We start from the raw sequence: 26,648 nt of genomic DNA on the forward strand, positions 1-26,648 counted from the left end.
ACATGTTTCACCCCTTCAGGCAGGTGCAGGTGCATGCTCTCCAAACAAACAGAGAAAAAGGAAAGACAAGGTGATGCAATTGTCACAAATACACACACACACACACACAAACACACAGACATCCGAATACTACAGATCACTGGCTCTTGGTAATGCTCCACAGGCTTAATGTTTTGGCTGTTCAAGTTTATCCTTTTAATCAGAAACATTTTTTTAAAATTAGAAAGCTTTGTTTTCGGCTGTTATCTTATCTTTTTCCCTTTGTCTGCTTTCCAAAAGAAAGTGGATATAGCATCTCTTTAACACAAAGTGGCCTAAAAGTGTTTGTATCATTACATCTTTTTCAGCCTTTGTTTTATTGTCAAAGAGAAAGGGCTTTATGAAACCCAGAACGCATATTAAAAACCTGCCCCAGAACATTATTTCAAAGTCCTCCCTTGTTTCAATCCCCTAATTGTTTTTATTAGTATTTCTATCATAAAGTCTGCTATTCCACATGCTGTTTGAAGCAACCCATTAACTTTTATGAGATACTGATCAATTTGTGGAAGCCCATTGCTGCTCATGTTTCTCAGGCTCATAAGCTTCTGCTGCAAATGTTCTCCAGTGTTCACAGACATGCGGCGGTGGCATTGAGAGACGGGACGTTCTTTGCAAGCAGCGCATGGCGGATGGAAGTTTTCTAGAACTTCCAGAAACCTTTTGTTCCGCTTCACGGCCAGCTTCCCAACAAGCCTGCAAAAATAAGGACTGTCCCCCTGAATGGCTCCTCTCGGATTGGACACAGGTATGAAGTAGTAATAGAAATAGAAGCTGGATTATTTAGAGTTTTAGAGTTTTTAGAGTTTTATTTGGCATTTACAGGCCGCCCTTTTCCCTGAGGGGACTCAGGGCGGCTTACAACTCATAGGAGGGAGTGCAAGAGAAAACATAAATGTGAATAAAATAAAATAAAACAAAACAGTAAAACACAACATTCATTCAACATTCGGGTGGGGCGGATTAAATCTTATCCCCAGGCCTGACGGGATAGCCAAGTCTTAAGGGCTGTGCGGAAGGTCTGGACAGTGGTGAGGGTACAAATCTCCACGAGGAGATCGTTCCAGAGGGTCGGAGCTGCTACTGAGAAGGCTCTCCTCCGCGTGGAGGAGAGCCTTCTCAGCTCTCATCCAGTTCTTAACGGCCTCAAGACCCCGGTTCATCACATCCACCGCTTCATTGAGTTGGCACGGGGCGGACAGATACAACTGTGTATCGTCCGCGTATTGGTGGTATTTTATCCCGTGCCTCCGAATGATCTCGCCCAGCGGTTTCATGTATATGTTAAATAGTAGGGGGGATAAGACCGAACCCTGCGGCACCCCATAAGTTAGGGGCCTCGGGGACGATCTCTGCCCCCCAACCAACACCGACTGCGACCTGTCCGAGAGGTAGGAGGAGAACCACTGTAAAACAGTGCCTCCCACTCCCACCTCCCGCACTCATCGCAGAAGGATACCATGGTCGATGGTATCGAAAGCCGCTGAGAGGTCAAGGAGAACCAGGATGGACGCATGGCCTCCATCCCTGGCTCTCCAGAGATCATCGGTCAATGCGACCAAATTATTATTATTATTATTATTATTGTACAATTGTATCACAGCGGCCAGTTGTTTCGCTGGATTTGGCATTGGTTACTAGTCGGGCCCCACCCAGGGGCCTAGGACGTCGTAACGTATTTTCGTAATATGCGTGCAGATCCAAGCAGTGCGGCTTTTTGCATTTGACTGATGGTGATTTTGTCAATTTTTAACTGTTTTAAATGTAATTCCAGTGCTTTTGGAATAGCACCCAGTGTGCCAATTACCACTGGAATTACCACTGCTGGTTTGTGCCATAATGGTTGAATTTCGATTTTTAAGTCCTGGTATCTTGCGATTTTTTCATGTTCCTTCTCGGCGACCCTGCTATCACCTGGTATGGCGATGTCTATGATTGTGACCTTATTTTTCTCAACCAGTGTGATGTCTGGTGTATTATGCGCCAGTATTTTGTCGGTTTGTATATGGAAATCCCACAAGATCTTGATCATCTGATTTTCGGTGACTTTTTCAGGCTGATGTTCCCACCAGTTTGTTGCTGTTTTAATATTAAAAATTTTGCACAAATTCCAATGGATCATTTGTGCTACTGAATTGTGCCGCAATTTATAATCAGTCTGTGCGATTTTTTTACAGCAGCTGAGTATGTGATCAACAGTTTCATCAGCTTCTTTGCAAAGTCTGCATTTGGCATCATCAGAGGATTTTTCGATTTTGGCCTTAATGGCATTTGTGCGGATAGCTTGTTCTTGCGCAGCCAGGATTAGTGACTCTGTTTCTTTCTTTAATGTACCTGTTGTTAACCATAAGCAAGTTTGTTCACTGTCCACTTTATCTTTTATTTTTTCAGAAATTGGCCATGCAGTGCTTTGTTCTGCCAACTTTTCATTCTTGATTTTATCACATCTTTTCTGTATTCTTGTTTCGTCTGTTGGGCCTTCAGTAGATTTTTGTTCTTTACTTCGATTAATAGATGTTCTTGACTTTCTTTTAAATAATCAGCCAGTGCATGTTTTTCTTCTTCAACTGTTTGCTTCACTTGTAATAATCCTCTGCCACCTGATTTTCGGGGCAGATATAGTCTATCAGTATCACCACGTGGATGTAAACTGTAGTGCATTGTCATTAGTTTCCTGGTTTTTCGGTCCAAAAGGTCCAAATCAGCTTGTGTCCAGTTAACTATACCAGCTGTGTATCTTATAACTGGTATTGCCCAGGTATTTATGGCCTTGATTGTATTTCCACCATTCAATTTAGATTTCAAAATTTTCCTAACTCTGTTGGTGTACTCTCGCCTGACAATAGTTTTTACTTCTCCATGCTTGATGTTATCCAACTGCAGAATGCCTAAGTATTTGTAGGCTTCATTTTCTTTGGATTTAATTTATTGGCCATTGAGCATTTCAATTCCCTCACATGCAGTGATTTTGCCCCTTTTTATGGATACAGTGGCGCATTTTTCCATGCCAAACTGCATTGAAATATCGGTGCTGAATACTCGGACTGTGTTTGTCAATGATTGGATTTCTATTTCTGACTTTCCATAGAGTTTCAAATCATCCATATATAGTAAATGCAAAATTTTTTCAGCTTCTTTGGCTGTTTGGTAGCCTAATTTCATTTTTTTTTAAAGATTACTGATAGTGGGATCATTGTGATGATGAAGAGAAGAGGTGGAAGTGAATCAACCTGGAAAATTCCTCGCTTGATATTAACCATTCCGTAGATCTCATTCCCTACTGCCAACTCAGTTCTCCATTGTTTCATCGCCTTTTCAGTAAAGGATGTAATATTTTTGCTAATGCCAGTTGTTTCTAAGCATTTTATGATCCAACTATGTGGCAGTGAGTCAAATGCCTTTTTGTAATCAATCCACACCATATTCAAGTTTGTTTTTCTGTTCTTACAATTTTCTAATATCATTTTATCAATTAAGAGTTGGTCTTTTGTGCCCCTGCTCCTTCTCTTGTTGCCTTTTTGCTCTACTGGCAAGATGTTGTTTGTTTCCAAATAATCCATCATGTTATCTGCAATAATGCCTGTGAGTAATTTGAAGGTTGTTGGCAAGCAGTTATTAGAGAGGGAGCTGGAACCAGTTCTAAAGGGCACTGTAGATTTGTGGAACCTCTTCTATAGAAGAGGTTAGAACTGGCAGGAACCCACCCCTGATCTAGCCTGACAACCCAGCCAAATAAATAGATTATCTAGTTAAATCTGCTGAACATGTAGCCTCTCTTAGATAAATAGGCATCTGCCTATTCCTCAGGCTGTGTTCATTATTTTGCTTTTAATCATTCAAGGTATACATTGGAATCTATGCTACTCAAATTTTTAGATAACAATGTTTTCTTCCACACCTGGGAATATTTCATATCTTTTTTCTTACATTCTAACTTCGAGGTTTATGACCCTCCTCTTCTAAATATTTATTTTATTTATTTAGTTTTATATGGCCACCCAATTTGTGTGATCACAACTCAATAAAGCCAAATTAAAAACCCAAATTACATTTCAAACCAACACAATCAACAAAAACAAAGCATACAATCAGGGCCAATCAACACAGAATCTACCTCCCAAAGACAGGCTCATCTACTGCATCATCCTGGCCTAATGCCTGTGGAAAAACAAACTTCTGAAGCTTTCCTAAACACTAGTAGGTTTGGGGGACAATCTATTTGTGAGGGATAGGGGGGATGTCTTTCGAAAGGGCAGGTGCTGCAACTGAGAAGAAACATACTCTAAATCCCATCAGATGATGTTACTTCAGGTCTTGGAGCATGTTATAGCATGTGGATAGACAGATAGTTCAATAAAGGAGAATATTTGTAGCTCAGGATTGAAATGAGGGGCACTTGGTGCTCTCTGAGCTTAGTTGTTTACTTGCTGTTGTTTCATTACCCAAATTTGATAACATCATCAATGTATCATCAATGCACTGATGATGCTACCTAGTTTGGGTAATGAAACGTCTGCAAGAAAACAGCCAAGCTAAGAGAGCACCAAGGACACCATACAAGTGGTCTGGCAAATAATCCAGTCCTGTGACATATTGGGCTTCACGGTCATAACCAGCACCTTGAATAGCACCTGGTAGCCTATACAGTTCATGCATTTCATGTATTATATGCCCATGTCAATGTCACCCAAAACCATTTGCATTGTGCATTATTTAAGAGCAGTCCCATGAAAAATGCATTGCAATAGGTCATCTTGGAGTAACTAAGATGTAAATATTTTTTGATGCTTCAGCTGGCACAATTGATATGCAAGCTGGAGTTCAACAAAGGCCCTCCTAGCCACCACTGCCACCACCTTGAGCAGGAATTCTGAGTCCAGGAGAAGCCGCTATATTTGCACTGTTTCTGACTGATGCAGAATGAAATAGTGCACACCGTTTTGGGGTGCTCCACAGTTATTTAGGTTACTGCTGTATGAGGTGCATTAGCTTTCAGGTGCTGGATCCACATTAAGATCCCAGTTACCACCTTTAAAGACCTACATAGGACAGGACCAGGTTACTTGCAGATTGCACCTCCCTGAAGATACCAACCCACCCTACTAGGTTAGATAGGGTGCGTGCAGTCCAGGTCCACTCCCTTGCCACCTAATGGGACCGCCAAGATCCTGTGGCGCAATGCAGCCCCTCCTTCCTGGGAATCCAGACTACATTCCACCATAGATACACCCTTTTGGTGACATCCCAGCTGCTTTGAACAGCTCCCACCTGAGATCCAAGGAAATCCCTACTCTTTTAGACTTCCAGAGGACCATGAGGATCTGGCTTATCCCTCAAGCACTGGTTTAGGATGGGGATTGAGCCAGAGTTAACTCCAAAGTTAATAGGTAGTAAACTAATTAACATTTAAACTTTCCTAAGCAGCTGTTGTTCTGTTCCAGTGTTCTGTTAGCTGCGGAGAGGGAACCCAGACACGAAATGCCATTTGTAGGAAAATGCTAAATACTGGACTTTCTGCCATTGTGAATTCATCGCTGTGCCCATCTCTGCCGCTCTCCTCCTTGGTCAGACCATGTGTGCTCATGACTTGTGCACGTGAGTATAGAAGAAGATCTGGAGGGGAATTGGAAGATTGAGACAATTTCTGGCCAAAGAAAATACATGGGGGCCAGGGAAATTAAAGGCAAAACATTTGGAGGGGCATAGTTTGGGGAAGTACAACATAATACTGTAATTATTAACATTAATAGCAGGACAGTGCCAGAGTAATGTACTTTATACATTCATTTAAATTAGGGGTGCGTAGTCTCTTTCAGTCAAATAGCTACAATCCAAAACATGGGCAGGATCAGGTCAAGGAATTAGATGAAAGAAGAACAGCATAGAAAATATATTTGTTTTAATTTAAATGTAAATATTATAATTAATGTGAATATGCAGTGCAAAGTGCTTTGGAGTAGGCATGACTAGTGCTTCCTTAAATCAAACATGCATTTCTTTGGAATCAGAAGGCTACAGCACAAGCCTAGAAAATGATGCAGCCTTCTTAAGGAGGAACTTACAAGAGATCATCTGTTGAATAAATCTCTATTTTCTGTCAATTATCAGAAGTGAAATGTTGCCCAGTTCCAAAAGAAAAATGTTTGGTTGGTTGGTTGAATGAGTTGGAAGCTTCATTTTATGACCCATTTGCAGATGCCCATGCCAATGACATCCCAGGCTTACATTTTCTGTAGTAACTTCCCCATTAAATGTTCTGTATTGCAGACCATATAATGGGGTAACGTTAGAGGTGGTATTCTACCGGTTCACACCAGTTCACCCGAACCAGTAGTGGAAATCACAGGTGGCCCCACCCACCTGTCCCAGCTCTATGGCATCCCATTTAGGCCCTTTTTTAGCTAAAAGAGCATCCCCAGAAGTCTTAGCACATGCACAGAGGTGGGTGCTCATATTTGGGGCAGGTGGCCCCACCCAACCATCCCAGCTCTATGGCATTCTATTTAGGCTCTTTTTTAGCTAAAAGAGCATGCGCAGAAGGCTTAGCACATGTGCGGAGGTGGGTGCTCACATTTGCGAACCGGTAGGGAAGGTAAGTAAATACCACCCCTGGGTATCATGCTACACCCCCGTAGGCATTACCCATCAGTGATATGGAGTCCATGCAGGAAACACATACTTGGGCACAGCACAGAAGCCTTAATGGAAGGAAAAAGAATCCTTTAGTCCTTTAGTCTCTTAGGTTGAACGTGCAAATGTGATGTAACACCATATCCTAATAATGTTACTTGCATTCCAGGATATCAGAGACCAGCGCACAAGCAACCCCCTTTAATACTGGCTCAAAAGAAAGTTTTTATCCAGACAAGAAAGCAAAAGAAGCTGCATTTTGTTGTTGGGGGATATGCCTACCTGTTGCCCAAGACTTCCGTCATTCTTCGATGTCCTGTGAGAAGATTCCGGAAGCCAATGATAACGTGGGAGAAAGATGGCAAACGGCTCATCAGCTCTGTTCACGTTACCGTCGCGCCATATGGATACATGAAGATCCATCGATTAAAGCCCTCAGATACTGGCACATATACTTGCACAGCAGGATCAGCTCAGGAACATTTTGTAATTAAACTCATAGGAGGCCACAACAAATGTTCTGCTTCCTTGTCATCTGGGATAAAAGAGGAAGAATCCTCCAGGAAGGTCAGTCTGAATGAAGCTTTGCATGGCCAGGAGAAGCATCAAAATAAATTTCTCTTCAACGGAAGCAAAACTGAAAAACGAGGATTTGCCTCTGGTCCTAGCCACCAGTATGATGACATTGTCTCCAGGCTTCTGGAATACAGAGGCTGGCCTCGGGTTAGTGCGGAGCCCTGGGAAGCTCAGGACTCCACAGAGAGAAATATTTCTTCAGAAGAAGACCAGGGTCTGGACTACAACCTGCCTTTCACTATGGTTGCCAATCAGGATCGTTTAGATGACATCTTAAAAAATTTGTCTCAGCAGCCTGAGGAACTGAAGGACGTCTACAGCAAGCAACTCATCTCCCAGCTGGCCCATGAAATTTTCAAGAGCCACTTGGAGCATCAGGAATCTTTTTTCAAAACCCAGGGAAGCAGAGTCAGTTCTGCTTCCATGGAATATCCATTCACTAACCAATTTTCTGAGTTTAACAGATTACTGAGAACATCTTCCTCCGAAGCCCACTTGGCCACATCTCTAGAACTCGTAAATGGTTCGCGTGGGCCTCACAAGAAACCTGCCATCTTGAAGAAGATCTCTGCAGCGCAACAACTATCCGCGTCTGAGGTTGTCACCCATTTGGGGCACACGGTGGTTCTAGCCAGTGGGACCTTAAGTGTACTTCTTCACTGTGAGTCTGTTGGAAATCCAAGGCCAATCATTACCTGGTCGAAGAATGGAGAAGCTGTGCAGTACAACAAGAGGTAATAAAATACTAATTTTATCTACACAGATACAAACACACATATATACATACAAAATTTTGATTTTCCTTCATTTTCATGGTTTCTTTTTACATTGTCTAATGGCATTTTTTTCCCAAAACCCATTATTTCAACTGTCATTCTAATGGCTGTGTTAGAGATGATTCTATAGGAGCAGATAAAACATCTCTTAGTTGTTTAAAATCTAGGACATTCATTCCTAATTTGAGATCCTCCAGATATGTTGGATTACAGTTTACAAAATCCCCAACCCCCCCAATTGTTGAACATAATCATGGGGACACTGTAAAAAAAAAAAAACAGGTTTAGTTCTACTCATTTAGAAATGAGGCAGAAGAGTAGACTGTTATACTTCAAAGTGGAGGAAAAATATTATTTTAAATTTTGCCCTGTACAAGTACCATATTTTTCATGGTATAAAATGCTCCAAAGTATAAGACGCACATAGCTTTTGGGGAGAAAAACAAGAGGAAAAAAATCTGCCTCTGCCTCTCAGCAATTTCCCTCTGCACCAAACAGCAAATAGTACAGAAGATATACACTGTTTGTGGTGGTACTTTTCAGACTATACTTGTACAGATGCTGTTAAAATTGATGTGGCTTTCTGGAAGTATACATTATTCTCTGCTATTTAAAAGAAGATATAATAGCACTGGGCCTCTTCAGATCAAGCATTTATTTTAAAAAGCTTCTTCATTTTGCTAAGTTGTCTAAAACAATAATAAAGCAGTCTAAAAAATAAGTCTAATAATTTGAACATTCTATAGGCATTTATAGTTATTGACTTACCTCCTTACAGGTAAAAAAAATCTGCTTCTGCCTCCCAGCAATTTGTGTTGCAGCAACCAGCAAGTTTCAATTTCACTTTAAGCAGGGGACTCCCAATGATCAGCTGTTTCAGGCTGCAGGGATTGCCATAGCCTATTGTCACCTCTGCAAGCCCCATTTTCTCAGTTTGCTGCAAGGAGGTAAATTGCTGGGAGGCAGAGGCCAAAGGGTGGGGACCGGTGAGTGGGTGGGGCTACATTCAGTGTATAAAATGCACCCAAATTTTCAACCTCTTTTAGGGGGAAAAAGGTGTGTCTTATATGGTATATTCAAAACTAAATTCTACTAAGTAGAATGTTGGCATATAATGGAAATGTTTCTTAATTCAGCTGTCCCACTTCTCATTTGCAATTTATAAAGAAGGTATTTTTAAAAAACAACAAAGTGTTTTTGAAATATATAAGGAAAATTTATCCAGTTCTATCATTTTAGAAATATACCATTTTATTTAGATGCAGGTTGTGTAGAGTTTTTTCTCTACACTGCAGGGATCTTCATAAAAGTGATTCATACTATATGCAGAAATGAAAGATGGTTGCATTCTAAAAGTGACTGTTTTACAACTAACACAAGTGTTAAAACGATTAGCAAATTGGAAGAATTAGATGGCTCTACAACAACTTTTATGACCTTTCTAACTCTAGATTAAGGTCACAGTCTGCATGACACTCAAAAAATCTTTAGATTATTCAGTCAATATCAGGTTAGAGCAACAAGAATGGAATGGATTTGTCAATTCCAGATTAGATTAGATCTCTTAATCTAATGTCTGCATTAGATTTAACACACACACACACACACACACACACACACACACACACACACGTGTATATAGGCTTTTGATTTCATGATTAGTTTTCTACTATGCATTTGTCCCTCTTTATTCCAAAAATTTTAGAGGGACACAGTGGCTCAATGGCTAAGACCCTGAGCTTGTCGATCAGAAGGTTGGCAGTTCAGGGGTTCAAATCCTTAGTGCTGCGTAACAGAATGAGCTACCGTTACTTGTCCCAGCTTCTGCTAACCTAGCAGTTTGAAAGCACGTAAAAAATGCAAGTAGAAAAACAGGAACCACCTTTGGTGGGAAGGTAACAGCGCTCCATGCACCTTTGGTATTTGTCATGCTGGCCATATGACCACGGATAAGTCTTCTGACAGCACTGGCTCTTCAGTTTAGAAACAGAGATGAGCACACACACCCTAGAGCAGGAAACAACTAGCACGCATGTGTGGGAAAACCTTTACCTTTTACCTGTCTTCCATTTATAATTGTACAGTGTTTTCTGAATTTGTTTGCATTTTTTTTTCTTATTGCAGAGATTCCACTAAGAAATAGACAGTTTGACAGCATGTTATTTATACTCTATACCATTTGGATGCAGCTCTGATCTCATCCAAATTGATTATATAATTAAAATATTATGATCCTTACTAGCCTCCAGAGAATTCTAGATGGCTATAGGTGATGCTGTACATATGAGCAATGGGTACAATAGGTCAAGGTATTTATCCATTATAACCCTAATTCATTCAAGTCCACTATCATGGTTTCCCTTTAATAAATCCCAAGGATTGTATAAGTATAATCTTTATTGTCATTGGACTTAAATACAACGAAATTGGTTGTTATTCATTGATATTATTAGGAATTCTTAGTTTCCCTCCCCCAAAACTCAGAGGAAACTGAGAAGGGGCCTGACTTCTAAGCTAATTAACTCTGTAATATGGATATCATATGTATTTAGTGTTTCAAAAGGAACCAAAATCCTTAAGTAGAAAAATATCTGGCGAGCTTGCTTTATAACCTACATGCTGCTGCAACTCTTCCTAGCCTTTTTATGTTCAATAATATGATTTTTGATAAATGGGCAGTATTTCCATATGATACAGTCATTCCCCCACAGTTTGTTCAGGTATCTTTGCTTCAAGCATTCTCTTGACACATATTGCAAAGTTATATCAAAGATGCCTTTACACTATGATCACAGTTTATTTGTCCCATGATTTTTTAATTCCAAAATAGTCTCAGGGCAGGTTGCATCTGGACTAAATCACCCATTACAGGTATCAAATATATCACAAGGGGGCAATATGAGTTTCTTTTCAGATGCCAAATTATGGGTGATGGTGAAGGAGGTTGCTTACAATAAGAATCAGTTTAAGCTGCACCAGATCCTCAAATTCAGGCAAAGATCTCCATTTAAAACTATATTTCTGAGAAGAAAATAGAAAGAGTAATATTGCTTAAATATTTTTCATTTTGATGTTTTTCAGGGCAGATATTTCCCTCTTAATATCGTTTTAGTTGACAAATATAGGATCTCCACATAATTATCTGTCTGTCTATCTATCTGTCTATCTATCTGTCTATCTATCATCTATCTATCTTCTATCTATTTATCATCTATCCATCTATTCTTTGATAATGTGGCAAAATTAGTGGACCAGAGGAATGCCGTTGATATAGTTTACTTGGACTTCAGTAAGGCATTTGATAAGGTAGACCACAACCTACTACTAGATAAAGTAGAAGAATGTGGGTTAGACAGCATCACCACCAGATGGATTCGTAACTGGCTGACCAACCACACTCAACGTGTAGTCCTCAATGGAACTGCATCTTCATGGAGGGAAGTATGCAGTGGAGTACCCCAAGGCTCTGTTTTGGGCCCAGTACTCTTCAACATCTTCATCAATGATTTGGATGAGGGAATAAATGGGCAACTCATCAAATTTGCAGATGACACCAAGCTGGCAGGAATAGCCAACACTCCAGAAGATAGGCTAAAGATAGAGAAGGATCTTGACAAACTTGAACATTGGGCACTATCTAAAATGAAATTCAATGATGAAAAGAGTAAGGTTCTACATTTAGGCAACAAAAATGAAATGCACAGGTACAGTATAGGTGGTACCTTGCTCAACAGTAGTAACTGTGAAAGGGATCTTGGAGTCCTAGTGGACAACCATTTAAATATGAGCCAGCAGTGTGCAGCAGCTGCCAAATTTCCTGACAGTTAGAACAATTAATCAGTGGAACAGCTTATCTCCAGAAGTTGTGAATGCCCTAACATTGGAAGTTTTTAAGAAGATGTTGGATAGCCATTTGTCTGAAATGGTATAGGGTTTCCTGCCTAGGCATGGGGTTGGACTAGAAGACCTCCAAGGTCCCTTCCAATTCTGCTATTGTATTCTAATTAGGGCCTGATTCATTCACATACTTACATACATATGCTTTTTCACATCCATTCTTTCTTTCAACCTATTCCAGAAAGATTTAGGCTTTTAAGAAAATCAGAAACAGAAACAGATGCATTATGAACACCATTATTTAAAATATCATTTGAGCACTATCAACTGTGATTTTTAGCAACATGCAGAGTTACGTAGGAAAAATAAACTCCAACTGATCAAGGAGCTGATCAGTAGAGACATATTGAGAAGTTTATCAAGAGCAATACCTGGGAAAAAATATGAATTACATTTTTATAAGGCATTTCAGGTAAATACATTTTCTGTGCTTAATAGGCAGAGAATAGTGTCCTATACGAGGGTTGACCTTCATTTTGAAAATTGCTCTAGATCTTCTGAAAGTTTAGCATAAAAAAGTTATTGTTTACATTTACTATTACTCTATTATCTGGGGGTGGGCTGTTGGGGTGGGCTGCTGGGGGTTCGCAGGGGTTCTGGAGAAACTCTAGCTAAGATTCTGTGCAATTTGGAGAACCCCCAAATCTCACTCCTGGTTGGCCCCGCCCACCCCGCCCATCCCAGGAGTTTCCACGCAGCCCGTTTTGGATGCAGGTAAGTGCATGGTGTGCTGGAGGCTTGGGGAGGGCGAAATATGGGCCTACTGGAAGTTCAGGCCTGTTTCCAGCCTCCAGAGGGCCTCCGGATCCTGGAGACATCATTTTCGCCCTCCCAGAGGCTCAAAAAACCTCTCTGGAGCCCGGAGAGGGTGAAAACACCTCCCCACCATGGTGCAGGAAGCTGATTAGGCCACATAGACCATGGCCACGTCCACCCAGCAACTGGGCTAGAACTGCCCAGTTGTAAAATGAGGAAAAACTCACTAAACAAAGTTCTCACTTAACAACACAATTGTTGGGCTCAATTGTGGTTGTAAGTTGAGGACTACTGTTACTTTTAAGTATGGCTAGCCGAAGACCAGTAAACAGTATCCAACTTTTGGCCTGAAGCATTATATTGTAATTTTGCTATTAGCTATGTGTTAATATCTAAGACTATGTTGTTTATAAAGTTACTTAAAAGTGCTGATATGCTGGAAAGGATACAAGTAGTCCTCAACTTACAACCATTCATTTAGTGACCATTTAAAAAGCACTAAAAATGTAACCTACGACTGGTTCTTGCACTTAAAATTGTCACAGAATGCCCCATGGTCATGCGAACAAAATCTGGGCACTTGGCAGCCAGCATGTATTTTTTGAGAGTTGCCATTGTCACATGATCATCATTTGCAACATTCCCAACCTGCTTCCAACATATAAAGTCAATAGGCAAAGTCGGATTGGCTTAACAATCATATGATTCCCTCAGGGGTGCCAAACTCAAGTCCCACGTGTCCCAGATCCGGCCTGAAATGTGGTTAGATCTGGCCCGCGGGGATGCCCTGGAAGAGGCAAAGCACCAGCCTCCAGCACCTTGGCCCCAAGCAAGCTGGGTGCTGAGTTACAACTTGGTGGTGGCCAGCCTTAGATCCGCAGGGCTGCCCTTGAGCCACCAAGGGGCCACCCTGCCCTGCCCCCTGGAGATAATGGATCCCCCAAGGCCACCTGGGCCACCACAAGCGCTGACACAAGTGACATCGAGCTGGCCATGCCCACCCAGTTGGCTGCAACCACCTGCCTTCCCAACCCTGATGGGGCCCTCAATGAAATCGAGTTTGACATTGCTGTCTTAACTGCAGTGATTCATTTAACAACAATGTCAAAAATGGTCGTAAAAATTGGACGTGACTACTTAACAATGGCCTTGCTTAGCAAAGGCAATTCTGATCGCCATTTTGGTCATATGGAAAATTGGAAAATCAATTTTTTATTTTCTAGCTACATTAGTTGATGTGTTCAGAAAGCAGAATCTTTTGCCAGTCCACGTTTCCTCTGTGTGTAAATTATGAGCCTGAGATTAAACTTCCACATCCTGTGACCAGGGTCAGCCTCAGAAATGAGAAGGCACAAAAGAGTCAACCCCGGGGAACCCAAATTAATTTTAAACGCCTGTTTCTCTGGAATATCCAGCAAGCTCTTGATTTATCCAAGGTGCAATTCAGCACTGTGGTTCAAATGTACCATTAGTTTGCTTGCTGCCTTCCTTTCTAAGTGGTTAGAAACGCTCCTGATTTAATGATTTCTATAATTTACTTTCATTTGCGGTGTCATTGCATTTAAAAAACATTTTTCCCCTGGCAGATAGAGCATTCTTTCCCCCCCTTTTTTTTACTACTAAAAGAAAACATTAAAAAATGAAAAAGTATGGTTTTCCCCTATGTGAGAACAAGAATGTATTTGTTATGGAAAGCACATGCAGCCTTAATCAAATATAGGCCTATGGTATAAATTTGGTTGGACTTCGGCCTGTAAAAATACATTTCTGGCATTTAAAAAGTTGTATGTGCAGCTATGCATTGCCAGTGGTTACATCCTGTTGGGAAAGTGCGCATAAAGGTTTTTCTTGTTTTTATATGTTGTTAAAACTGCTAGAGAGATGCTTTCCTTCCATGCTGTTAAAAGACATGCAGGTTACAAAAAGTCCATACAAAAATTTATGTTCAGAATTGAGCATGAGGAAATCGTATACTGTCTTAAGCAACGCTACCTTTGTAATATTGAGCACCAATGTGCTGTTTGTTATTAGAGAGCAAATAATTTTCTATTAGTTCCAGATTTTGAGACACGTGTTATCTGAATGAAGCAGTCCCCATAGTTTAATTTTCAGAATTTGCCATTTTTCCTTTTGCTGTTACCTTTAATTGGCATTGTCTTGTAGAGCTACTCCACACCGCCTTTCGGATGGGGTGAGCATGGGATAAAGAGGTTGTTCCAGTGGTGAAATTCAATTTTTTTCCCTACCGGTTCTGTGGGTGTGGCTTGGTGGGCGTGGCTTGGTGGGAGAACCGGTACTTTAAAAATGCTTTAAAAAGTAAAAAAAAAAAAAAAAAGTTCAGATGATCAGCTGTATGACGAATCAACGGTGCTGCGCGATCGTCAGAACTTTTTTTTAAAAAAAATAGCATTTTTTAATTATTGGTTCAGGTGAACCAGTGGTGGGTTTCAAAAATTGTTGGAACCTACTCTGTGGGTGTGGCCTCCTTTGTGGGAGTGGCTTGCCACCCGTGTGACTGAATGGGAGTGGCTTGCCATCCATGTGACCGGATATGAAATTATGAATTAGTACTTAGGTCGGTCCAAGTAGCTATTCAGAAACTCTGGCATTGAAGCATGCAAGTCTTAAAGCTGTCAAGTTACAAGATCCTTGCCAGTGCTGGGTTTCAAAAATTTTTGGAACCTCTTCTGTAGGTGTGGCCTGCTTTCCGGGTCCATTGGTGGAACCTCTTCTAACTGGTTCGGGAGATTTGACGAACCGGTTCTACTGAATAGGTGCGAACTGGTAGGAACCCACCTCTGGGGTGAACCATCCCGAACAAGTAGCATTTCACCCCTGGGTTGTTCCTCTTCTAATGTGATTGTATAGAAGAGTGTTTCTCAGTCTTAACTAGTGTAAGATATGTGGACTTCAGCTCCCTGACTTCCCAATCAGCATGCTAGCTAGAAGTCAAGGAGCAGGAAAAACTAAGCAAGGCAGGATGGTCCAGGACAGAGGTGGGTTGCTACCAGTTCGACCCGGATTGGCTGAACTGGTAGTAGCGGTGGCGGGAGGCACCGCCCACCCGCCCGGACACTTCTGCACATGCGAGCGCGCACAAGAGCGTGCCCGAACTGGTAGTAAAGAAAATGGCAACTCACCTCTGGTCCAGGACAGAACTTCTCAAAATTTTTCAGACCATGGAACCTTCTTGTTGTCCTTGGCCCCTGATGAAGAGGCAAAGCTTTGTTGTGCTTGATGAACTTGTTTTGTTTTGCGAATGAAAGTAAATATACATGTCCCAGGATCATGTTGCAGAGCCGAAATTGAATTGGTCACCAACACCAAAGGTTTATTCTTCTAACCTGTGCTGGAGCCCATCCTCAGGAAACTTCTCCAGAATTGTTTTGTTTCCCCTTTAGCCTCACACAGAACTTCATCACATTTTGTGGAACCCTAGGGTTCAAAGGAACATGGTTTGGGAAATTGTGATGTAGGAATTGGCAGCTGGGACCCTCTCAAGACCTGAGTTTGTACCTCCATACTTTACATTTATAGACTGAAATACTTCATCGATATACTAAGAGTCTTTACGGCGTTAGGTGCCTTTACATATTTATGACAATGTAATTTGTGAAACAGGCCTAACTACTGCATTTGGGGACTCTGTTTTCGAAGCATTGTTTCTGCACATGAACGTGGGTTTGTTTGTTTTTTCACAAATAGTACAAGCCTTCTCATTTGTGTTGGGAATATCCTTCTCATTTATTATCTCTGTATGAAAAAAACCAAGCATTGGTCTACGTAGTAGATCTTTCTGAATATCCCAGTTAAGATCATTTTTGTATGGTATATTAGGATGATCAGGAATAAAACTGATGATGAAAGAGATGCCTTCTTGCCTTGCTTTTCCCTTCCCCCCTTCTCTGTTTCTCTCCAGCACAATGTTCAATGGGTGGGCTTAATCTGGTTTGCTTTAGAGTGTGCCACCCATTGTGTTGTGAGGGAGATCAAATATCCTTAACTTTGTGGTTCATGAGGCTGCCGTTTTCATTGCGGGGGGGGGGAATCTCACCATGGTAAGTGACTAGGCTTTGATTACATTTGGATGGGCTTTCTCACTCCAGTTCTCTCATCTTCTTTTGTCTACTCCCCCAATTTTTTTTCCTACTACCATCCTGACAAAAGAAGTTATGGAAAACAGCTGCTGCAGTTTTCCTGTGAGAAAAGCAAATTTGCCTATAGGCTGTGTCATTAATTCAACCTAAGCGTGATTGGAGGCAGGTTAGAACTTTGCAGTGGGAGCCATGATATTAAACATATGCTTCTCGGTGGGTCAAGGCCACCCAGAGGCTTCAAGAGACCCAAACAAAACCAACTTGGAAGTAACTCCAGCAAAAGAACATTACACAGTATACCAGTTCAACCCATAATGCCAAATATCTGGCATTATCCCTGAGACCTTGAATACCAAGACTCATCTCAAGATGGTTTAGAACAGTGTTTCTCAACCTTGGCAACTTGAAGATGTCCGGACTTCAATTCCCAGAATTCCCCAGCCAGCATTCACTGGCTGGGGAATTCTGGGAGTTGAAGTCCAGACATCTTCAAGTTACCAAGGTTGAGAAACACTGGTTTAGAAGTTTATATATGTCCTTTGCTGCCCAGACCTGTCCATATGTTCCTTACAAAGCCCTCTTATTATGAGGAGACTCTGTTTTGATTTGCTTGCACAGGATTGTACTGGACATAAGATTATTAAACTATTTTTTTTTTCAGAAGAGACGGGTATTTCCCATCATTAAAACAGAAAATTCTGCTGAAAATATTCTGTTCTGAAAATGGTAGTTTTTAAAGATATGGCAAAGGTTTTTACAAATAATATTAACTAGTGTAGGAAGTTAGCACCTACCCTTCTCCTAGAAAAATAAAATATCCTGGGAAATATTGAAAAGGCAGAATATTATATTTTCCTGGATAAGAAATGGAGAAACATGTTTTTAGGCAGGAAACAGACTCACTCTTAATAGCCCCCACCTTTGTTAATGGGCCATTTAAAAAGTCTGGGCCAGTCTATTCTACATAACAAAGATCCCCCTTCAGTTCCAGGGTGATGGGATTAAGACATGATAGTATTAGCCCTTTACTCATCTCACCACAGGGCACCTGGGAAAAAGAAATGCTCAAACAAACCTGGACTCAAAGCACAACCTAAAGAGTTGACCCTGTATGGCCCCATGGGAGTCTCACAACCAATCAGAATACATTTCTTACACAGGAAAAGGAAACAGGGAGGTGGGGCCGAACAGAGAATATAAAGCCAGGAACTTTCAGCCCTTCTTGCTCTTTTCTTCTCCATCCAACATCTGGAAGCATGTCATCACCTTTTTCCCCAGGACCTCAATCCATGTGGTCCTGTCCAACATTAAACCATCTTTCCAAGCAGCTTCCATGTTTCCAGTGTTTTTTTCCCCACTTGGAACTGAATCCAGAAATACATTTCTTCCAACACTAGACAACCCCTTGTTTTATAATTTCAGAGTTATTTCCTTAGCAGATCCCTCAGTGCCTGCAACACTGGCAGAGATTCTAATGTATTTGAACAGTTCTTAAAAATTCAGGAAGATATTCAGAGTTGTATCTGCCTCAAAAGGAGCCCATGTTGAACTGTATAGCATAGTCAAACATCAGGAGTTGACTACAGGAAATGTTTTATGACATTTTGTATTATGTCCTCCATTGCTTTTAGGATAATTTTTATGTCATATACTGTTTTATAAAATTAACCAAATTTCAGTTCTTTGGGAATATCATGAATCTCAGATTTTGGACATATTCTAGAAGTTAACTCATTTTGAGGTACCTTGACATGTTTGGTCTGCTATGCCCCATTTTTGCTCAGTTATAGATTACAGACACAATAAATTTAATAATACAATGGTATCTTGGTGTTCAACTGCTTTGAAACTTGTCGAATTTGGTACTCAACTCATTTTGATGTGAAAATTTTGTCTCGGTACTCATCTTTTGCTTGATACTCAATGCACAAGATAGAACTTATCAGTGCCAACTGCCTTGTGACTCGCTACATTATTCCTTACGAGAAAAATTTGTTTGGTACTCATCGTTTTTAGTACTCATCGTGCCTTCCAGACGCAATTACCAATGAGTACCAAGGTATCTTTCTATGTAGATTTAGTTCAGTATAATTCACTGGATGATTTCCAGCTGTATGGGGATATTTCCAACTGAAGTTACACCTTCTTAGATATGTTATGAAAAGCTTATGGAACTGATCACAAAACCAACTAAAATACACACAAATTTAGTATGAAAAATGTGTCCAATGCAAAGAGATTATGCATGAATTACATCATATTCATCATAGCCTTTAGTCTTTTTTTACAATGAGGATGAATAAAGAATATTATTTTTGTTTACTCTTTTTTTAGGCAATTATAAAAACTTTTATACATTTAAAAAATGATGCAATGGTTCCTGAGATAAGAAACACCAGATTTCATTCATCTGAGAGTCTTTCAACAGACTTGAATTAATCAGATGCACCCTTTGCATTTTATTTCTTTATTTGTTGCCTGAACCATCTTGTTTATCCCTATTCTGTCTTAAGTTAAGATCAATTAAAGAGTTATTTACACAGGTCTCGATCGCAATTACACAGTATAACATGGGTGACAGAGAATGCAGATAACCGGTAAATTAGAAAACCCAACAATTCAGGTTCAGATTAGAAATGATGTTTAGCTTTCTTTTTAAAAAAAAATGAAAAACAGCTTCTTGAAGCAGAGGAAATTGCAGAAGAAAAAAGAGAAAGAATCTGCTTAAAGTTTCCTTTTTTGGGTTGTTCACACTCTCTCCTAGCTGTGTTGTACTTACATCCAGTAGCTGCTATTCTGTCCTTCTCCATCTCTGTTGGAATATCTTCACCAATTCACCAACTGTAGAGCCACAGAAAAGATATTTGGTGGCCCTATGCTCTTGGGGTGGGAAACTTTCTTGTTTTTGGCAATTTTACAGAAGTAGTTCATCATTGCCTTCTAAAATATATTTCAACTGGAAAGGAAGCAATTTAACATTTTGGTTGATCAGAGGCCTGCAAAGCAGTAGAGCCATAGATTAACTAAAATTTAGGACATACAGAGAGATTCTTTGGTTTCCATTCTGATATCCCTGTTTTTTAGTTCCACTCAAGTTTTCTTCTGTTTCTCACCTCAAAATTACAAGACTTTGCAGTCGGTTTTAACAATCATAGTTTAAAAAAGGATCATGAGGCTATATATAATAATAATGTTTGGGAATGGCTCTCTTTAAGCACATAACCTGCAGGGCTCAAATGCAAGCATAATGTTATGTTAAAGCCGTGATGGCAAGCCTATGGCACACATGCCCAAAGTAGCACATGGAGCCATGTCACCTGTCATATGCGACGTTGCCCATTCCTCTTCCAGGTTTCTGATACACATGCAGCTGGCTTTCAGGCATGCGGCAGTGCTGGAAACTGGAAGAGCCGGTCTTCCGTTTTCCAGCATGAGCATGTGCATTGGCCAGATGATCGTCACGCGTGCATGCGCGCCAGTAACCAAAAGATTATCTGCCCGGTGTGCATGCCAGAAATCGGAATTTTATTTTCCGGTGTGCGCATGCCCCCTTGGTAGCTCTTCTTCTGGGTTGCGGGCCGGACAAATGTGCATGCACAGGCTCCCTTTTTTGGCACTTGGTGCAGAAAAGGTTCCCCATCACCGTGTTAGGGTCTTTATCTGGTCATCCAGGGAATAACCAAAAATGGGGTTAGAGTTCACTATGGGACTCTCTGCAAAGTTGCGACAGAGCAACACAAGTTAGGCTTCTGTTTCAGAATTCAGTATTCTGACTGGCAGGGTTGAGTCCTGTGGGCATATGGTTTTTTTTTCTGAAACTTGCATTCTATTACATTTGATGACAGGATGTCAAAGCGGAGCTCTGAAAAAGCACTAAGAAATTCATTAACTGTAAGATGGTTAAAATACAAGATCACTTTGGAACAGATATTGCCATGACCCAATTGTATTCCAATTTATACAACTGAGTTTTAAGGGTCCTTCATCTAAGAGCTGCCATATCCTGTTCTCAGAGGTAATGCCTCTGTGGCAAAACCCAGATTCTGAATTTTAACTTCAGTTTTACTCTAAGGTAAATTGGAATATTTTGAGCAGGATAAGAGTTGTCAAGCTTTGGGGTTATAATTTCAGATACATTGTCACTAGCATTGATTGTGCAATCAGTAGATTCCTCCAAATATATACATTTTACAGTGTCAAGAGCACCATGGTAAAATCAATAGAATCTGTCCTGTAATAGTTTCGGAAACTCCTAATTTTTAACACTTACACGATGAGTACATTTGAAAGGAGGTTTCACAACAAGTCCTTTTAAATATGGTATTTCTTATTGCCTCATGGGGCACTAATAAAGACAACTTTCCAAGGAAAATGCAGAATGGGGGCCGGACACCAATTACATGACTATTTTCTGAACAAAATATAATAGAGTCATGAGGCTCTGAACTTAATGTACTGACCAGTTTGGCAGGCAGTGTGAGGAATAAAAATATCAGCTATACATTTGGCTGTTATCTTTACATTTTTCAAGTTGGTGATGAAGCAAGATGTCTCATCTATGCAATGGCTTGTAAATATTAAGGTTGATATGAGATAAAATGTAATGTGTGCATATTTTAAATAACAGCAGACTACAGATGATCCACTTAGCTTTGTGGTATTGGTAAATATTGCTTGTGATTTAATAAAACTGAATCTGCAAAGTTTGTAATATAACTTTATGATGACTTTGGGCCAGTCATTCTCATTCAGCAACACCAAACAGGGGTGGGATTCAGCCGGTTCAGACCAGTTCGCAGCAACCGGTAATTCCGGCAATCAGTTGGTCCCTCCCACCTGCACTGTGCTAGTCTGTCCTATATTTCCTTTGTTTGAAGCTCAGCTGTTAGGCGCGGCAGAGCAGATTACAGCACCTCAGCTGTTTTACTCACCGGGACTGCAGTAGAAAGTAAGTTTTAGAACCGTTTTCAAACGGACTGCCCATGCGCAAAGCGCACACTCAGTTGTTGCACCGGTTAAATCCTACCACTGACACAGGCCTCATAGGGTTGTTGTTGTGGGAAAAATAAGAAGAGGAAAGTGTGATGAGTATGTCCTCCACCTTGAGTTGTTTTGAAAAAATAATGAAAGTGCAATATAAATAAATAAACAAACAGTACTGGCACTGTATATTTGCCATCTTGAGTTATATATGAAAAAAACAGGATGAAAAAAAATCTTTTTTAAAATGTCATTCTGAATACAATTATTCAAATAACTTTAACCTTTGGCTGGTGTTTTTTCTTCCTCTGAGGTCTTACCCAGAAGTGCTGAGTAATAATTTTCTGTCAGAGTATATTCATAGACTGGAATAGGCAACAAGGGCAGCCAATGACGACTGTTTGGAAACTGAAACAGTATTTGCTGGAGACAGTTAGAAGTCTGGGCGTGGCTTAGAACTATAGCTCTGAGTCTGTGCTAAAGGAAAAACTAGTCCGTCTGCTGGAACAAAAACTGAAAACTGTTCTCTCCTCTGCCTGTGTTTGCTGGTACTCTATCACATTGGAAGAATCATTCTTGGTATTGTATATTACTTCATATATTATTAGGTATATAAAGAGAAGTTAATGAATCTTGCTGAAACAGTTATCTTTGTGTGCTTTCCGGATGTGATTGCTGCTGCAAACTCTGACATTTTTTGGCATCCAATTTTTAAGACTTAACTTATTTGTATGTCATTACAGGATTCTTCTTCAACCGGATGACTCCTTGCAAATCCTGGAACCAGTCGAAGCTGATGTAGGCTTCTATACTTGCAATGCAACCAATGTGTTGGGTTCTGACTCTGTATCCATTGCCATCACATTAGCAGGTAACACATTTACGGCACTTTACACAACATGGAAATTCTGTGTTCTTGCCAGTTTTAAGCACAAGCCTGTAGCGAGATAACCTCCAAGTTTAAAAATCCTACCAATGTTGGAGTTTTTAAAAAACTTTATTTAACTTTAACTTTGTTTATTGATGTTTTCCCCAATTTTGATGTCTTGCTCTAAAAATTTCACGAGACATGAAATGCTAGCTTGATATTTTTAACTCTTTCATTTTCTAGTATTATTTGCAGAGAGGGCCACGGCAGTTTAAATGGCATTAGTGAAGTTTATAGTTTTGTAGAATTTATTTTGGGTTTGTCATGTGAGGGGTATATATGCCCGAATTTCAAGGATGGAAGAATGTCAACGGAGCATTTCCTTATGTTAAAATCAAAGAGCTTTGCCAAGAATTAGGTTTGGCATTCTTTCAAGATTCTAAAACATACTCCTGTTTTAGTCGCCAAATGTCTATGGAGATTCTCAGTCATCCAGGTCACGGTTGTCCCAAAGGTGCTTTTTCAAGAGGCAACTGGACTTCCAGAAAGTCCAGTTGCCTCTTGAAAAAGCACCATTGGGACACTTCTGTTTTAAAATTTCCAGAAGTAGTCATTGAAGTCAGGTGCCAGATCCAGGAAGTACTTTGATTTATGTTTTACTATTTATATATTGACATCTGTCCCTTGAACCATTATACTTGGTCTTCAATTTGGTAGCTAGTGTCTCCTATCAGAACGCTCCTCCACCTTTATAATTCCACTAGGCCCTGACACTGAGACTCTGAAACTAAGCAAGAAGCTGGTGAAATGGGAATAAGGTAAAGGTAAAGATTCCCCTTACACATATGTACTAGTCATTCTCTAGGGAGCGGTGCTCATCTCCGTTTCTAAGCAAAAGAGCCAGCGCTGTCCGAAGATGTCTCTGTGGTCATGTGGCTGGCATGACTAAATGCCAAAGGCACACGGAACACTGTTACCTTCCCACCAAAGGTGGTTCCTATTTTTCTACTTGCATTTTTACATGCTTTCAAACTTCTAGGTTGGCAGAAGCTGGGACAAGTAACGGGAGCTCACTCCATAACGTGGCACTAGGAATTTGAACCACTGAACTGCCCACCTTTTTGATCAACAATCTCAGCGTCTTAGCCACTGAGCCACCACGTCTCTTATAAATGTTAATATAAAAGAAAATGAGGCTGGTGAAATGGGAATACTAACATTTTGATATGCAGAAAGAGGGTTTTAAATCGCTTAATTCTGGGGTGTCCTGTAGTTTCCTTTGTAATATACACTGACTTTTATATTTTAATATTATTGCTGAGATGATTATTTAAGATGGTTATATTAAAACATGTGCCATGTTTTTTGTTCCATTTTCCCACTTCTATCATCTCTATGTATTTTGGCACAGAGAGGAATTGATTTTGATATTTTAGTTCAAATGTAAAGATTTAATCAGTCAGTGGCTGCTGAAATATACTGATGTCTTGACCAAAATAATTATAACACAGTAATGGATTTACCTTTATTACATTTTTAGGCTGAAAGTCTTTTAAAAACCTGTCTTTTGGTCTGATCTCACTGCCATATTTTGCTTTTATGACTATTTCCCCTTTTAGTAGAATGATAAGGATTTAATTTGTTAAATCCATCAGAGTAGGATGTTTTGACCTCTTTATATTTTGTTTAATGCTTGGTGGTGGCTCCAATTTTTTCTATAAATCTTTCTCTCTTAGACTGAATTGTAAAAGAACCAGACATCTCATTAGCTCTGAAGCCAAACTAATAGTGATCTCCTGAGAGTCAGTAGGATTCCTCATATTCCTGAAGTTAAGCATTGCTCTAAATAATTGGTTGGATTGCATGTTATCTGCTCAGTCAACATCTTGTAAGGTCAAGCTCTTTCTTTCCCCTTCTTGCAGCCAAAGCATGGCTGGCACACTTCCCGTCACTGGCAAGCGAAAGCTCAGAACAGATTAAGTTTCTTGTTTACACCAACAGTTCAGTTCTACGACAAATTAAATCTTTGTTCACTTGGATCAGCATTAATGAAACCCTTTCTGGGAAGAGCAGTGACGCTGTGAGATTGTGCTTGCTTTAAACTCTTTAGGTGCTTGGCCAGCAAGTAGCTTTTAGTAACACGCAAAGTTACAGAATAAGAAAATGAAAAGAGTCTGGCTAGATCATTCCAAAAGTTTATCCATTCCAGATTGTTTTATCCCAAATGTAATTTGGTTCTGTGGTGGATCTCATGTTTAACAAACAGGAGGTGTCAGGTTAGAATCTGGATCCCCTCTTGTTGAAAAGTGCTACCTAATAACCTAGAGAACTGCTAGCTGTTGCAAATCAGCATCAACGGTTTTTGGCTAGGTATCAATACATTTGCTCTGTATAATGTGGCCTTAATTATTTGGATGAACAGTTGCAATAAAGAGCCTCTAGAATTCCAAAAGTAGTCAGAAGAAAAACAGCTCCCGGTATTACCCCTCGTATTTAAGCAAAGTGTGCATTTCCCCAGATATATGAGGTGCCTGTCTTCCTAGTTCTTTTAACCTGAGAGAATGTAGCTACCCTGTTTCACCCCAAAATAAGACCCAACCAGAAAATAAAACCTAGCATGATTTGTCAGGATGCTCATAATATAAGTTGTACCACAAAAATAACCCCTAGTTAAGATTGTCACGCAGATGGATGCATTTAGTACTGCATTTCCCTGAAAATAAGACCAAACCAAAAAATAAGTCCTAATGCGTGTTTTGGAGCAAAAAATAATATAAGACCTGGTCTTATTTTCAGAGAAACACGGTATCTTTTAGTAGGCTGTCTCTAAGAACATTGATATACGTTTAGTTGAACTCATGAATCGATATGCTATGTACAAACGTTCTGGGATAAACATAAATCTTAGAAGTTATGAAGAGGACACAGAAGTATTAAGACAGCCAGTTTAGTGTCGTAGTTAAGACATTAGGTAAGAAAACAGGAGACTCTTGAGTTCTAGTCCAGTCTAATCTTAGGCCCAAAGTCAGCTGATTGACTCAGACCAATCACTCCCTGCCAGCCCTCAGAAGAAGACAGTGGCAAGGCACTTCCAAAAATGCAATTGCGAAAACTGCAGGAACTAATCCAGGCACACACATTCCAAGGCACATGTGCGCTCATGTACATATACACACGAAGGTTTCATCTCAAGCTTTACAAATCATAGAGTTTTTTTAGTTCCTTATACCCTTATTATGGATATAGGTAGGATTGCCAAACAAATGGCAGTGTGATGATAGGCTTGTGTGGAAAGAAAAATAGCCTGTAATGCTACAGTTATGAGCCACGAAAGTTAGAAACAACTTTGAATTCTGCTCCAAAAGATTTATCATGCGATCTGAAGTATTTAAAGGTTTGGGTATAGTTGTAGTATTTAAACCAGTATGTATGGAGTTACTTCAGACAAAGTAGCTCCTAAAGTAAGCATGGGGTGGATGGGGGAACTGTCTGCCACAATGAACATAAAAGTGAAGTTTAAGGATGAGATATTAGTGTTTGGTGAATTGACATTTATAGAACTGTCAGATGGCCTGTTCATCATATCTGGAGTAAACCCCACTGGGGACTTATCTAGAAGTTTGCATGCAATCCTTTCTAAACCTTTTCTCTGGAGTGATCTTGGTGTCTAACTGATAGTTAACTGATACTTTTTTCTGACCCAGGATCCAGATTCTGATCTAGTTTAGGCGTAATATTAAGCTACTTTTAGCATTGTATCTGCAAAGCTGCCACCTTATCACCATCCTCTTTTTCTGGCACAAAATCAGATCTATTCTGTTTTGAACTCATCTCTGTTTGTCATAGTTTCCAAGATAGAAGCAGAAACTGTATTTAAACTGTAGTCGATTTAAATAATTCACAATCAAAAATCATGGCTTGATACATGTTTCTCAGTTTGCTTTAGATGCCAAGATCACTCCAGAGAAAAGTGGGATGTCAAGGTTCCGATGGAAAAAACAACACACCAATCTTGGTTTTCATGCTTCT

The 26,648-nt window shown here is 40.1% G+C and overlaps 1 protein-coding gene across 1 annotated transcript in view; it reads left to right on the forward strand.

Moving 5' to 3' along the window:
- The window catches only part of ADAMTSL1 (ADAMTS like 1), a 263,177-nt gene that overhangs the window by 202,271 nt on the left and 34,258 nt on the right, over positions 1-26,648 (forward strand). The window contains exons 17-20 of the mRNA XM_087716110.1: positions 608-787; positions 5,481-5,634; positions 6,839-7,979; positions 22,495-22,622. Coding sequence (XP_087572236.1) covers positions 608-787; positions 5,481-5,634; positions 6,839-7,979; positions 22,495-22,622 — 1,603 coding nt within the window. The remainder of the gene's footprint in view (positions 1-607; positions 788-5,480; positions 5,635-6,838; positions 7,980-22,494; positions 22,623-26,648) is intronic.

The sequence above is a fragment of the Thamnophis sirtalis genome, unplaced genomic scaffold (assembly GCF_051295495.1).
Source record: "Thamnophis sirtalis isolate CommonGarterSnake01/CBP01778 unplaced genomic scaffold, rThaSir2_p1.2 scaffold_5, whole genome shotgun sequence".
NCBI lineage: Eukaryota > Metazoa > Chordata > Lepidosauria > Squamata > Natricidae > Thamnophis > Thamnophis sirtalis.